The 15,417-nt window shown below is 48.4% G+C and overlaps 1 protein-coding gene across 1 annotated transcript in view; it reads right to left on the bottom strand.

Annotated features, from left to right (window-relative positions):
- Positions 1-458: 458 nt before the first annotated feature.
- The window catches only part of TLDC2 (TBC/LysM-associated domain containing 2), a 72,673-nt gene continuing 57,714 nt past the window's right edge, over positions 459-15,417 (bottom strand). The window contains exons 5-6 of the mRNA XM_059733330.1: positions 12,495-12,568; positions 459-663 (exon numbers count right to left, since the gene is read on the bottom strand). Of these exons, the coding sequence (XP_059589313.1) occupies positions 528-663; positions 12,495-12,568 (210 nt within the window). The 3' untranslated portion in view covers positions 459-527. The remainder of the gene's footprint in view (positions 664-12,494; positions 12,569-15,417) is intronic.

The following is a 15,417-nucleotide window of genomic DNA, read 5'->3' on the forward strand; positions in this document are numbered from 1 at the left end:
GGATGTATTGGCTCAATTTATTATCCTCTAGACCATCTTCCCAATGAACAATTCTGCATGGCATCATCCAGCTCCTTCAGTTGTGACCTCCCTGTAACAGCTGGCACAATGAAACTAATTGCAGAAGCCACCCAAAACTTCTGAAGGCACCAGGGAGCAGAACTGCCCCATCACTGCCCATGCCACAGAACTGGGCCTTTCACCCAGCATAGACTAAGATCAGTGCATGCTCAGCAAATGATGTGAGCCTCTGCAAAGCAGGATCCCATTCATTTTTCCAGGCTAAAGAACTCAAGAGAAAGGAGGACAAGCGATGGTTAGAGAGGGGACAAATAGAGAGACAGCAGCAGTGTCTGTGAAGCCAGGCTGCCTTCCCTTGCCATTGCATGGGACAGGCAGCAGAGTTCTGCTTTCCAGGACAGTTTCCAGAGGTTGCTGGGGAACAACTAAGAGAAAAACACTGGTAAAAAGCAGTTTGTTATTTTTAGGTGCCAAACAAGGGAGAGTCCAAGGACTGGCCTTGCAGCTTAGGGCAGGGCCCACACTTCCAGGTCCTGAATAAAAAACTCTTCCTGGTGTGATAGTGTCTCGTTGTTGAAAGTCTCACAGGGGCAGCTTCCTCCACGGTACAAATCCCCATCCAGCCACAGCCCAAATTTGCCACTGAAAGAGAAGGCAAGATTTGAGAGACATATCTGAGAGAAGGGATCTATCCAGGGGCCTCTGGCAGGACAGGTGGCTGGGTGCTCTCTGCCTGTTAGCTAATAAGGGTTCCCCTCCTTTCTCTTCTACTTTGTAAGGGTGAAGAGTGGGCTGGATCCTCCCAAGCTAACAGTGTGCTCAGCTCTCAGCCACTGCAGTGACAGTGGGGTGTTCCAATTCTCAGATCGTACCCAGTATATACACTGTGTTCCTTTATGGTTCCTTCCCTCAAAGGCTCTCCAAGCACTTAAGGAGCATGGAAGAAGGATCACAGATCCACTCCATCCAGTTCTACCTGCACACTCCTGTGGAGGGGAAAGATTGCACAGGGTCTCTGAGATTCTCTGGAGGCACATGGGCAGCATAGGAGCCCCTGGTTCTGGATGGGGGATAGGGACATGGGAAGGGGCAGAGTCCAGTCTAGCTCACAGCCCTCTTCCTTGCAGCCTGCATGCATTCAGTGCAGGGTCACTCAGAGCCAGTGGGAAGTACAGAGTGTAACAGTCACTTCCCAGAGCACAGTGGCATTTTATATAGTTTTGTATCTGAACAAACAGGCACAAAGAAGTCAAATAACTTGTTCATGGTCCTGCAAAAGGCCAGGGCAGAGCCAAAAGGCCTGACTCCCAGCCCCTTGCTCTAGGGCTCAGCAATCACATTTCCGCATTGGACATAAACAAGCTGAGCTGGAAGCAGAGAATAGTGGCTCTAGGATAAGCAGCTCAGGTGTGGGAGGGCCTTGAAGAGGCTTTTCTCTGTATTAATAACTTGGAGTGGGTGATCACTGCTAGAGTGTTTGCCTAGTGCCTGGTGTGTGTTTGGGATTCTTTCCCTCACCCCTCGTGGTGTGTGATTACTTTTTTTTCTCTCTTGTTCTACACCTCTCTCTCTCTCTTTGTTCTTTTCTTTTCTTTCCCCTTCTGGAGTGGCTGAGTGACAGGACTTGCGCTGGGTGGGGCTGGTTTAGGTAACTGAGGAGTGGACCTAGGATAGGCAGGAGGGCTGTGTGAAACAGCAGCGTTCTGCTTCGACTTCTGTTCAACGTTTTGACAGAACAGTGTTTCGTTTTGAGTTCCATTTCATTTTAAAAGCACGGGTCCATTCTGTTTCGTCGAAATGGTTTCACTGTTTTGATACTGTCTCGACGTTCCATGCATAGGCTATAATGGGGAAGCACAAAACAGCCTATAACTTTGTCATTTCTTGCCTGATTCTGATGAAAATGCAGGGATGGTAGCCCCTCCTGAGGGCATGAAGCTTGCCAAGTTTCAAGAAGATAGGTGCAGGGGTTTCTAGGAAACAGCACCTCAAGCTGATGACAAGCAGGAGCTGGGGAGCAGGAGCAGCATCCTGTGATCCGGGAGACAGATTGGGGACCTGCACCCCTGGGAGGAGTCCAGCAGAGCCCCTGCAGCCCTCCTGGGGGTACAGGCAAGCCCCCAATCTGCCTGCTGCCTCACAGGAGGCTGCTCCTGCTGCCTGGGACCCAGCACTGGGGAACTCAGCCTGGCTGGGGGAAGTGCCTCCTGCCACCGGGAAGGAGGGGAAGCACTGCAAGCCACTGGGAACTAAGCCTGGCAGTGGGAGGCACTTCCCCCCACCAGGCTCAGTTACCAGTGACTTGCAGCCCTGGGGAACTGAGCCCGATGGGGGAAAGCGCCTCCTGTCACTGGGCTCAGCTCCCAGCGGCTTGCAGCCCTGTAGAACTCAGCCTGGTGGCAGGAGGCAGAGCGCAGCATTGGCTCTGCCTGCCTTCTGCCACCAGGCTGAGCTTCATGGGTCTGGTGGAGCCACTCAGAGCACAGCCCTGGCTCTCCCCTGCCTACCGCTGCCCCCAACCTGGCTGGCTGCTTCGAAATTAAATGTGTTTTGAAACTTTCAAAACTTTTTAACTGGCTTTGGTTCATTTCAAGGCTGTTTCCAAGCCCTTTGTTTAGTTTTGATTTCGCTGTTTCGAGCTCAAAATGAGTCGAAACAGCATTGAAACAAAACAGCCGGGAAAGCTTTGCACAGCTCTAATAGGCAGCCTTATAAAAAGGCAGCACTTAGTGAACCATGGGAGCAGCAAACAGAGGGCAGCAAACAGAGAAGGGTTTTGCCTAGCAAGTCCACCCAGGAAAGAACCAGGGAGCAGTACACTCCATGCATGTGTATGCATGCGTGTATGGGTGGGAGCATGGGCAAGGGCCCTGGTGCATGTGCTTGGTGTGTAGGTTCTTGTGGTGTTTGGTTTTTTCCCTCTTCCCCCCTATCCCCCTCTTTTTTTATCCTTGTAGCATAGGCAGGGCTGGCCTGTCCTATACTGTGAAACCTGCAACCAGGGTTGGGACTGGTGCAGCCACAGCCAGGAGGCAGCTGTAGACAGTGCGGCATCCAGGGATGGCATGGCCAGGGGCTGGGGATGGGGCTGGGAGGTGGCCTGGGCAGCGCAGCACTGGGCAATGCCACTCCCCCCTTTTCCCCTCCCCCTTCTCCCCTCAGACTTTCCCATGGTGGGGGCGTTTGTGCACACATGCATGCACACATGCCCAGCCCCCACAAATTTTGTTTTCTTCCTCCGCCTATGCCCCTGTGTCCGGCCGCTCACTGCCACTAGCTTCATGTCCGGATGTTCGTCACCTCCCTCCCCACTCCCGCTACCACCACCACTGGCTTCTTTGGAGCAGGGGGCCCCAAAACTATCTCTTGCAGAGATCCCCCAAAGGAGGCACACATGGAGTCTGGGTCAGCTATTATGAACTATGTGGGAACTATGTGGGATATGCCATGTTCATGTGGGATATGCCATGTTCATGTTCCTCTCAAAGGGTCAGAAGTACTTCATCTGCACCGAGTGTAAGCAGGTGTCTGCCTTCGAGGAGAAGATTCAAGAAGATTGGAAGCACAAATATCCATGCTGCATTGTATCCAGGACCAGGAAGATTACTTGGACAAGAGTTATGACAGGCTGGTACTGGAGTGGCCGAAGGGCAATGAAGAGAAGCATGTGGTTACTCAAAGGAGGGCTCCCAGAATTGAAGAGGAGTGAACTGAGGAGAAGCCATTGGTGGAACTGCTGAGGAAGAAGCAGAGGAGAGGATATCTGCAGGCATGAGGCAGAGGAAGCAGCAGTCTAGAGAGCAGCAAGTCAAGACCCCAAGGACACGGGTTCCAGGACTGCTGCACCAAGAAGGAAGCAAAGAACAGTGGTGGTTGGTGACTCCCTTCTGCAGGGGACAAAGGCACCAATCTGTTATACAGTTTTGGGGGCCCAGGAGGTATGCTGCCTGCCTGGAGCCCAAACTGAGGACATCATAGAGAGAGTCTGCCAAAGCTTATCCATACTGTGTGTCACAACCCAGTTAATCAGTGCCCATGCCACTAGCAAGAGATACCATTCAAGTAGTCAACTAAGGGTTAAAAAGAAATTCTTGCTAGAAACTCCTGAAACAAAATCCTGGCGGAGAGCTGTATATAATTTATGCCCACGTCACAAACAAGAAACGAAACTTAAGACTGGTCAGGGTGAAAGGGGATAACCCCGCCATAAATCCCTGCAATTGGTCAAGAAACAAGTGTAAGCCTCTCATCATAACCTCATACGTAACAGGCAAAAAACCTAACCCACTACCTTGTAACCTGATAACAACCTGAGAGCACAAAGAACTGCTGCTTGCCAGAAAATTAAAGATTCCACATAACGGTTCATCATTGGGTATCTCCGTCAGACACCTCTGTCTATAAATAGTTTAGCAGTTTCCACCCAAGTCGGAGAACCCCGGAGAAAACTCTGAGGAGAGACCTGAGTCCATCACCAGAGTAGATTGACGGTCTGATCAGCTGTCAATACTCCCCGTCATCGTTAATTTTGACGTAGTAAAGCCCTGCAGGCTCGATAGTCCGTTCTTGGCGCGCTTCGTTCGTCATCGCTTGATATCGTAACCCGACCTTATTCGCTCAACTATAACCGAAGCTACTGTAACAGGAACAAAGGCTCAGCCTGCGTCGCACGTCACTATCTGGGCGATGTAAGTAAACAATCTCCTGTAACCAACACGCGTCTGTGCCTGGTTAATTTCACCCCATCCATCACTACCCGCCTGTCAGGGAGAAAGTTTTACTGCTCCGGTGGGGGGCGGTCAGAAAGCAGCTGCCGGCCGGCTGCTCTGATTCCCGACACTGTGGACCACTACCCCATTCTATTTGTCCATGTAGGCACCACTGATACTGTCAGGAATGACACTGACCAGATCAGAGGTGACTACGAGGCTCTTGGCAGAAGGATTAAGGAGCTTGGAGCACAAGTGGTGTTTTCATAATCCTTCCTGTGGAAGGCAGGGATCCAGGCAGAGACCCTCTTGTCTTGGAAGTGAACATGTGGCTGAGATGGTGGTGTTGACATGAAGGCTTCAGCTTCTTCAACAACAGGTGGATATTTTTGGGAGGGGGACTGCTATCAAGAGATGGGATCCGTCTGACAAGACCGGGAAACAGTATCTTTGGGCATCATCTGACCAACCTAGTAAGGAGGGCTTTAAACTAAATTTCACAGGGAATGGTGATCAAAACCCTCCAGCAACAGAGCACACAGTCCAGAGGAGAAAGCACTCAAAGAAACAACTCAACTCTGGGAAAGGGCCAGAGAGCTACAGGATTGCAATAAGTGGCACAAAAAGAAAGCAAGGAGGTCAAAATGCAAAATACATCTGATGCATTTATAAAAATGGAAGTGTGGGGAATAAACAAAAATGAGTTGGAAGTTACAGCCTGTAAAAAGAACTACCATCTGATTAGCATCACTGAGACCTTATGGGACAGTTCTTCTAACTGCAATGTCAACATAAAGGGTTACACTCTATTTTGGAAGGCTAGGTTTGGAAGAAAAAGTGGTGGTATTGCCTTGTATGTCAAAAATTGTTGTTATTGCCTTGTCTGTCAAAAATCGTTCCCTGGTTTGGAAGGAAGAAGACGGCAAAGTAGAATGCACTTGGGTGAAAATGAAAGGGGAAAGACATGGCACTGATATAATGGTGGAGATTTATTATAGGGCATGTAAACAGGAAGATGAGGTGGATGAAGTATTCTTCAAATAGGTGACAAATTTATCCAAAAGCTGTGGGATGGTACTGAAGGGAGATTTCAATTTTCCATATATCTGCTGTAAGAGCATTGCAGCCAAACATAAAATGCCAAGCCAGTTTCTAACTTGTGTGGAGGACAACTTTCTCTTTCAGAAAATAGAGGATACAACTATAGGATCATATATCTTGGATCTTGCCATGACCAACAGAGAAGAACTGGTAGAGGATGTGAAGGTGATGGGCAACTTGGGAGGAAGTGATCATGATATGCTAGCATTCCAGATCCTGAAACCGGGACAGCTGAGGTCAACAAAGTTAGGATGCTAGATTTCAAAAAGGTAGATTTCATCCAACTCAAGGAGATAATGGGCAAGGTATCATGGGAGGGCAGATTGAAGGATAAAACACCCATGAGGGCTGGAAGTTTCTAAGGAGCACAGAATTGGAAGCACAACAAGAAACTGTCCCTACACAATGGAAGCACAGGAAGAATGGCGCAAGAAAAATGTGGCTGACCAAGAAGCTTCTAAAATGCCTCAAACACAAAGTAAAGCATGCAGGCAATGGAAGAATGGGTGGATCACCAAGGATGTGTACCAGGAAATAGCAAGAACCTGCAGGGACAAAATCAGGAAGGCAACGATAAAGAATGAGCTGCACCTGGCTGTAATTTACTATGGCGCTTGTTCGAGCATTTAGCCCTCTCAGGTCGGTCAGGCTCTGCTGTCCCCTTGCGAGTTGACAGCTTGCCTGCCAGTGTGAGTCCTTAAGGTCCCCAAGGAGTCTTTCCTGCTATGACATTGTTGGAATAATTATTAATGGGAGTAAGTTCTTTGAGCCTGCCTCTCCCGGTTCCCTCCTGATTCTCATGAGCAGACCTTTGGTCCTGGGACTCTGCCTCCTCTACACCCTGCGTAATACCAACCAATGAGATCTTGGCTGAGTCTGCCTTTCAGCTAGCAACCATGGATGGGGCAATAGCCCCTGTTTATTCACAGCCCAAATTAGAGCCCATACACAGTCTCTTTCAAAGAGTCCATATTCCTTCTTGAGTCCTCAAAGGTAGCCCGACTCACCGCCTCTTATACCCTGGGGTGTACCTTACCTCAGGCACCCTTCCCAGAGTTACTCATGGCATTCACCACTTTTCCATTTTTTTCTCCCTGCAGGCTCAATGCTGTTCCATTCTCTGCCTTCATCATCGGGGATTCATGGCTGCTGGAGAGGTAGGCATCCTGGCTCCTCTGAGCCAGCTTTGGTCGGGCACCCAAACTCTCTTGGTTGCCACCAGTCACCCCTGCTGGGGCGCACAGTCTTTCCCCACCACTCAAGGCTCTCAGGAGGATCCACTTTTGGTCCTCTCCAGATGCTGGTCAGGGTGGGTTTTAACTCTTTTCCTGAGTGCCAGCCAGCGAATCGCTGGCAGCACGTGTTAACAAAGTGCATCGGGAAGTTCTTTTGATCTGCAGTGGCATCTTGTTGCCACTTCTCTTGTTGCTCCTTTGCCGGTGGTAAGTTTGTTCTCATGGCGGTGCCTCCGTCATGCTGGCAAAGGAGGTTAAAGACAACAAGAAGAGGTTGTGTAAGTATATTGGCCAGAAAAGAAGGTCCAAGGTGGGTCCTCTGTTAATAAACCAGGGGTAAGTCCTAACTTTAAATACAAAGAAGGTGGAGTTACTCAACAGCTACTTTGCCTCAGTCTTCACAAAAAAATAAGCTGCCAGACATCTAATAGGGTTTATCTGGATAAGGAAGGGGGCAAGATGAGGGAGGAGATAAAAAGAGAGACAGTCAGAAAGCTTTTGTTGGATCTGAATGAATTCAAGACATAAGGGCCAGATGAACTTCATTACAGGGTCCTGAAAGAATTGAGAGAGGAGGTCTTGGAGCCCTTGGCAATGATCTTCATGAAGTTGTGGGAGATGGTCCAGATACCAAAGGACTAGAAATGGGCCAGTGTTGTTCTCCTCTTTAAAAAAGGCAAGGAGGACCCGGGGAACTACAGACTGGTTAGCCTCACCTCAGTACCTGGGAAGTTACTATTGCAGAACCTAAGGAAGGCCATTTGCAAGTATCTGGAGAAAGAAAGGCTGATCACAAGCAGCCAGCATGGATTTATTAGAAACAAACTGGTGTCAAACAAACCTGATCTTCTTTGACAAAATACCTGCTTGGGTTACTGAAAGGATTGCTGTGAATATAGTGCATCTGGATTTCAGCAAGTCTTTTGACAAGGTCCCGCATGACCTTATTGTAAGCAAATTGGAGAAATGTGGGATGCATAAAACTACTGCAAGGAGGTTAGCTAACTGGCTCAATAGCCATAAGCAAAGGATAAGTATTAATTGGTCCAGATCAGAATGGCAAGAGGTTTTGAGTGGAGTCCCACAGGGGTCTGTCCTGAGCCTGGTGCTTTTTAACGTGTTTATTAACAATGTGGATGCTGGCATAGAAAGCTTCTTGAGAAAGTTTGCAGATGACACAAAACTAGGAAGGACTGTGAACACACCAGAGAATGTGAGCACAATTCAGGAGGATCTCAACAGATTGGAAGGCTGCGCTAGTCAACAGGAAGAAATTCAATGCAGACAAATGCAAGGTGCTACACCTTAGGAGGAATAATAAAAAACACAAATACAAAATAGGTGACACCTGGCTAGATGGCAGCTCTATGGAAAGGACTTGGGCGTCTTGGTAGACCACAAACTCAGTAAGAGTCTGCAGTGTGATGTAGCCACACAAAAGGCCAATGCAGTTTTGGGCTGCATCAATAGAACATTTAGTGAAAGACAAAGAAGGAGATAGTGCCCTTCTAATAAGCACTGGTTAGACCTAATCTGGAGTACTGTGTACAGTTCTGGGCCCCACATTTTAAAAAAGACTTAGAGAAGTTAGACGTGGTCCAGAGGCAGGCAACAAAGATGATCAAGGGCTCAGAAGGTAAATCATATGAGGAAAGGCAGAAGGAGCTGGGCACATTCAGCTTATAGAAAAGGTGCTTAATAGGTGACATGATAGCAGTCTTCAAAATACTTGAAGGGCTGCCATAAAGAAGAGGGAAAGCACCTTTTCTCTCTTGCTGCAAAGAGGATAATACAGCAATGGCTTGAAGTTGCAGGAAAAGAAATTTAGATTGGATATCCAGAAAAACGTCTTCACTGTGAGACTAGTAAGGCAGTGGAATAGACTGCCTAAGGAAGTTGTGGACTTCCCATCATTGGAGGTATTGAAGAAGAAGTTGGACAGTAATTTTTCGAGGATGATCTAGGTGTAGCTCTGCCTATTTTCTAACATGAGTTTCTCATACTTCTGGGCTTGGCTGATTGCTCCCATTCCCCCCCCCCCCCCTTTTTTCTGCTATACATGTCAGGGTGTTTTTAAGCATCCCCAGAGGCACTGGGTGTTGACTACAGCTAAAGCTGGAGACTTCAACTGGGGTGTGCTGATTCTTCAGTCAGGAGCAAAGTGGGAGGTTTCGGACTAGAGGGCCTTGCCCCTCCACTCAGGGTCACACCAACTGCCATATTTGGGGACAAGAAGGATTTTTACTTCATGGTCAGATTGGTGTGGACTGTGGGAGTTTTTGCCTTCCTCTGTAGCAGAGGCATGGCCCAGGACCTCTTCAGCATATATTGGCAGCATTTTATAGAAGCAGGACATTGTCTGACATGGTTCTCCTGCATTACCTGTGGCAGGTTAGGGTGTTAGGTCTATATTGTGCCAGGGTTGAGGGTAGTCTTATGTAGAGTTTAGATTATGGTTTGTATGGGATGGTTTGGATAGAGGTGATCCTGCCTCAGGCAGGGGGTTGGACTAGATGATCTCTGGAGGTCCCTTCCAGTCCTTCTTCTGTATGACACTTCAGATTGTGTTCTAGTAACAAACACTCATGATAGCTGCACAGAGCAGGAGGGGCCAGTGGCTGTCAGTGCTAGGGACACTAGAGGGAGCCAAAAGGCAGAGTCAGAGGGCCAACATGTAGAGCAAAGGATTGGACAGCAGTTTCTTAGGCTAGGAACAGATGTTATATTTGTCCCAGGAAAGTTACACTTGTTTGCCCCGGAGCAAAAATATCCTGGGATTGGCATGTACATACATCACCCTTCTAATGAGAGTTTAGCAAGTGGCTGAATGCAGTGCTGCTTTTCTGCCATGAATTCAATGCTCCAAATCTGGAAGTATGCTGGTGAGGCCACTCTAGGGTCATTCCCTGCAGCTGCTTTCAAGATTCTAGAGAACAAGGGACCCAAACCAGCTGCAGCAGGCACTCTAGTGGCCTCACAGACATAGCTTAGGTTTGCAGTGTAGTGGGGGTGGGTATACTCAGGGGCACTGTGGTTGCAGCATGCTGCCACTGTGAGGTAGAGTGTGCCCTTAGGGATTTTTGAGCCCAGAAAAAGTGGTGAAGGTTGTGTCAGGGTTAACTAACTCATAGAAGTTAACCCCCAGCCCTTCCCTAGCATAGACTGCTGGGTTTCTTTCTCTAGTTACCTGATCGAGGTCAACACGGGGGGCATTCTGTGAGAACCCCACCTTGTTACATCAGGTATACATGCTGGGCTGCCTCCAAGCAGAGGTGGGGAGGGGTGTGAATGGTGCAGAAAGGATGACTTGGTTACTCAGGAAAAGCTTGGCTGTGGCAGAAAATAAAGATCCAGCTCCACTTTGTGTACCCATGAGAGGCAGTGCAATAGACTGTGGCCATAACTGGAATGGGAATCCATCCTCAATCCAATGCTCCCATACCAATGGAGGAACATGGCTTGAGTCCATCAGAGAGTGCACAACTCATATCCTGGACTATCTGCGCACTCACACAAGCTAGAGACCTATCTAGCCACCCTAAGAATCTTTTCCTGTTAATTCTAAGCATGTGCTCCCTGTCCCTGGATCTCCACCAGCATGTTCCATCCTGCAGATGGCAAACTGAGAGCTCACCACAGCCACTGAAGTGGTTGCTCTTTCCAGCAGATGCTTCCAATGAACAAAGCAGCGTGGACTGAAAAAGGCTTTAGAGCTGTTCTCAGTGAGTGGGGGAAAGACCCCAAGCTCCAGGGCTTCCTTGGAGGAGTTTACAAGTGACAGTTAACTTGCAACTCCATTTTCATTGCATCTGCTAGTCAGCTACCTGCTGAGGCACTACAGTCATGGGGAAGAGGTGCCACAGCTACTGAAGATTCTGGGACTAATAGAGGAGGAAACAAGCTGGGAATGGAGCAACAAGCAGCCAAGTGCATGCACAGCAAAAACTAATCACAATCTCTAGGATGTATTGTTCACATTTATTTTGATGGTCTGGAATCTTGAGCTACCTTCCTAACACAGGGGCATGCTGAGGTGGAAGCCATTCATGGATTCATAGATGTTAGGGTCAGAAGGGACCTCAGTAGATCATTGAGTCCAACTCCCTGCCCTGGGGAGGAAAGAGCGCTGGGGTCAGATGACCCCAGCTAGGTGCTTGTCCAGTCTCTTGAAAACCCCCAGGGTAGGGGAGAGCACCACCTCCCTTGGAAGCCCTTTCCAGTTTCTGGCAACCCTTATTGTGAAGAAGTTCTTCTTAATGTCCAACATAAATCTGCTCTCTATCAATTTGTGGCCATTGTTCCTAGTTACTCCAGAGGGTGCCCTAGTAAATAGAGCATCTCCTATTCCGTGCTGCCCTCCCTTGATGAATTTATAAGCAGCCACAAAATCACCTCTCAGCCTTCCCTTGCAAAGGCTGAAGAGATCTAGGTCCCTCAGTCTTTCCTCACAGGGCCTTGCCTGCAGGCCTCTGACCATAAGAGTGGCCCTCCTCTGAGCCCTCTCAAGATTCTCTGCATCCCTCTTGAAGTGCGGCACCCAAAACTGGACACAGTACTCCAGCTGCAGCCTGACCAGTCCTGCATAGAGGGGAAGCATCACCTCCTTGGACCTGTTCATCATGCGTCTGCTAATGCATGATAAAGTGCAGTTAGCCTTGTTGATCACTCCATCACATTGACAACTCATGTTCATCTTGGAGTCAACTATGACTCCAAGATCCCTTTCCACTGCTGTGCTGCTGAGAAGGTCATCCCCCAACCTGTAAGTATATTGGTAGTTCTTTTTGCCCAGGTGCAGCATTTTGCACTTTTCTTTGTTGAACTGCATCCTATTTCATTCTGTCCATTTTCCCAACCTGTCCAGATCCACCTGGATCCATTCTCTACCCATTCATCCTTCCCAGTGTTACATGGTGCATCAGGAGCCAGTCTCAGAACAGGCCTGACTCCGGGTCTGCCTGCACTGCAGTCATAGTGTGATGCAGGTCATGCAGGCATTTTTGAGATAGCTTTAAACTAACTTACTGGGATGTCACAGCATGCTGCTCAGTATAGGCTGCAAAATCCACCTGAGAAGGTGAGTGGCTAGGTGGCTAGTCTGTGCTGAACTCTATGCTATACAGTGTCAGCACATGACAGAGTAGCTGAAGGTTAGTTCAGGTTTGTCTACACAGAGTGTAAAACCTGCACTGGAGCTGCCTCTAACAGAGCTCTATTAGCCCATCAAGCCAATTCTGATTCTTGCCTGACCATCAGTGCTGGCTGTGGGGACATCATGTTGTGCTTGTCTCCCTGCAGAGCCGCCCTCTGTGGTACAGCAGCCATTGACTGAATGTTAAGGCCAGAAAGGCCTGGAGGATCATCTAGTTAGAATGGGCCATAGAACTTCGCTCCACATGAAGTATCTGCATCGCAAGTGGCTACATACCTGCCCCCACCAATCACAAGCAAATCTGCATCTCCTTTCATGAAGAAGGTGTTGCTGCCTGTCCACTTGAACACCTACAGGGAGAAGCAAACAACAACAGTCAAAGCATGGGCTGGGAGAATGCCGGGTGGGTTTGCTAATGTGTGGGGAAAGCTGCTCATGAGTGGCTTGCCTTGGCCCTGCTTAGACTGCTGGTGCATCCCAGCTGAAGATGTGGTCCTTGGACCACAATACTGCAGTACAGTATTGAACTGAATTGGTTTGGGAGCCTGTGCACAGTCCTTTCCAAGCTCTAAAGACTTGGTGTAAAACCCTGGATGGAGTCACTGGGCACAGAATTTTCTCTGGCTTCTCCAATGTCAGGAGTCTGGAAAATCACAGTTTCTGGGAGGAGGGGAACAGCTCCAACTCAACTAAAAGTAATTTGAACTCTCCCTTCCCCTGCTCTGTGGAAGTGGCACTTGCCAGTTTCACCTAGCTGCTACCCAAGACAACAAAGAGAGGCGGCCTGTGGTCAAGATTCAGGTGACACCTATGCTGCATAGGTGCATCCTATTGTCAGTGGCCAGCATCCTAAATGTTGCCAATTCTCATAATTGTGTTGCATGTCTGAAGTTGCCAGTTCCTGGAATTACTTGGATACAGCCAAATTTCAGGTTTCTCAGAAGAAGAAAGCCACTAGCTTTTGTGGTTTCAGCCAGAAGTTGGGCAAACTGACCTGACTGCTCTCTAAAAACTGTGACAAAGCAATATTAAGAACAAACATTTGTTATTTTGCAAAATCTTCCAGGCCAGTCACATGATTTCTTGGGGTTTGATTCAGGTAATGATCATGTGAGATGGCTGTTGCAATGTGCCAAGTAATTGGTTGTGCATGAAACAGCCCTTGATCAGGCCCCTTTGACCATGTGCAAATGAGCCCCCAATACTGGCCTGAAAGTTGGCCTACAGTGGACAGGGAAGTTCCAGCACCAGCTCCATTCTCATTCCTGGTGGCCTAGATTTCCTTTGTTTCCTTCAGTAGTGGGGGTTCCTGTCTCCTAAAGGGTGATTGAAGAGCCTGGTCCTTAGCATTTCCTAAGCTGGAAGACCCACTTAAATAGGAACATGTTGAAATCCACCAGGCAGTAGAATGCAGCACAAAAGGAGGGTAAAAATGCTCGAGGCTTTAATTAGATTTCTTATTCCTGAAGAAGCATGACTGCACCTGAAAGCTTGCTAAGAACTTTTTTCCAACTACTCAGTTAGTCTAATAAAAGATATCACATCTACTCAAAGAACCTTTCTTGCATATATTCATAGACCAACATGGCTACAACCAAAAACCCAGGGCTTTAATTAGCTTCTTGGTTCATTAACAACTAAACTAACAGCTGATGAAGTAGTGCTCCTCACCTGGCCCCACTAAGTTACCCTGGAGTGAGTCCATTAGGTAAGGAGAGGCACCCACTGAAGCTCAGTCTGCAGCCCCCAGCCAATGCTGAGCATGGTGCCAACAGCACACAACTGACTACAAAAGAACACCTGCTTTGTTGTTGCAATCAGATTTTTCAGAGTATGACCCTAGAGAAAGAAGCTGACCTGGAAGTGACCTGAACACCCCAACCCTCCCATATAGTCTGGAATGGTTTCAAAGGAAGAATTCATTCTCAACCAGAGTGGAGTTCTCCAAGAGGCCCTATTCAGATTACAGCTTAAAGCACCATTGCATCAATTAGAGTTAGGCCTGTGCGAATAGGGAAGTATTTGATTTGGATTCGGATTTGGCTGATTCAGAGGACAGTGATTCAATTTGGAGATTTGGACCACTGTCCTGAATCGATTCAACCGAATCAGCTTCGAAAAATTTGGCGCTAATTTGGAGAGATTCAGAGATTCGGCCATAGACTATAATGGGGAATCACTGAAATACCTACAACTTTGTCATGTTTTGGCTGATTCAGATAAAAAATGCAGGGCTCATAGCTCCATCTGAGGGCACAAAGCTTGCCAAGTTTCAAGGAGATAGCTGGAGGCGTTTCTGGGAAACTGCACCTCAAACTGCTGAAAGCTAAACTCATGTCTTGTGTATGTTAAAGCAGATTTAGATGAAAACAGCAGTGATGGTAGCCCCTTCTGAGGGCATGGGGCCTGCCAAGTTTCAAGGAGATAGGTGCAGGGGTTTCTGGAAAACTGCACCTCAAGCTGCTGACAAGCAAAACTCATGTCACGTGTGTGTGTTAAGGTGCAGTGGGGTGAAAACTGCAGGCATCCTAGTCTCTGCTGAGGCCATGGAGCCTGACAGATTTCAAAGAGATAGGTGGGGGGGTTCTGGGAAACTGCACCTCAGGCTGCTGACAAGCAAAACTTGTGACATGGGTGACACTGTGTGTGTGTTAAGGCACATGCTCACTGGTGCTGGGGCCCCCACACGGTAGTGTGCCCCAATGAGGTCTCCTCCTCCCCTGCAGCCTCAGCCTGGTCCCCCACTTTAAATGACTACAGTTAATAAAATAACTTAGTGAGCACTAGAATAGTAGCACCAGCAGCATCTCAGGCAGCCAAACTGTCACAGACCCTTTCTTTCCTCTTCTGCAGGATCTTCTTCTCCAGCATGTGTCTTAAGGTGTGCCCTTACTGTGTGACTGTGTATGTGTGTGTTGAGGCATGCCCTCACTGGGGCTGGGGCCTCTACACAACATGGCAGTGTGCCCCAATGAGGTCTCCTCCTCCCCTACAGCCTCAGTCTGGACCACCACTTTAAATAACAACAGGTGAGCAGTGTAATGCAGCACAGTAGTACTAGCATCTCAGGCAGCCAAACTGTCACAGAATAGAGCCTTTCCTTCCTTTCCTGCAGGAGCTTCTTCTCCAGCACCCACCAGAGAACTCTCTTTGCTAGCCACAGCCCTGGGGTTTAGATGTGCCCAGGGCCCTGCATCCT

Source organism: Alligator mississippiensis, chromosome 9 (genome assembly GCF_030867095.1).
Source record: "Alligator mississippiensis isolate rAllMis1 chromosome 9, rAllMis1, whole genome shotgun sequence".
Lineage (NCBI taxonomy): Eukaryota > Metazoa > Chordata > Crocodylia > Alligatoridae > Alligator > Alligator mississippiensis.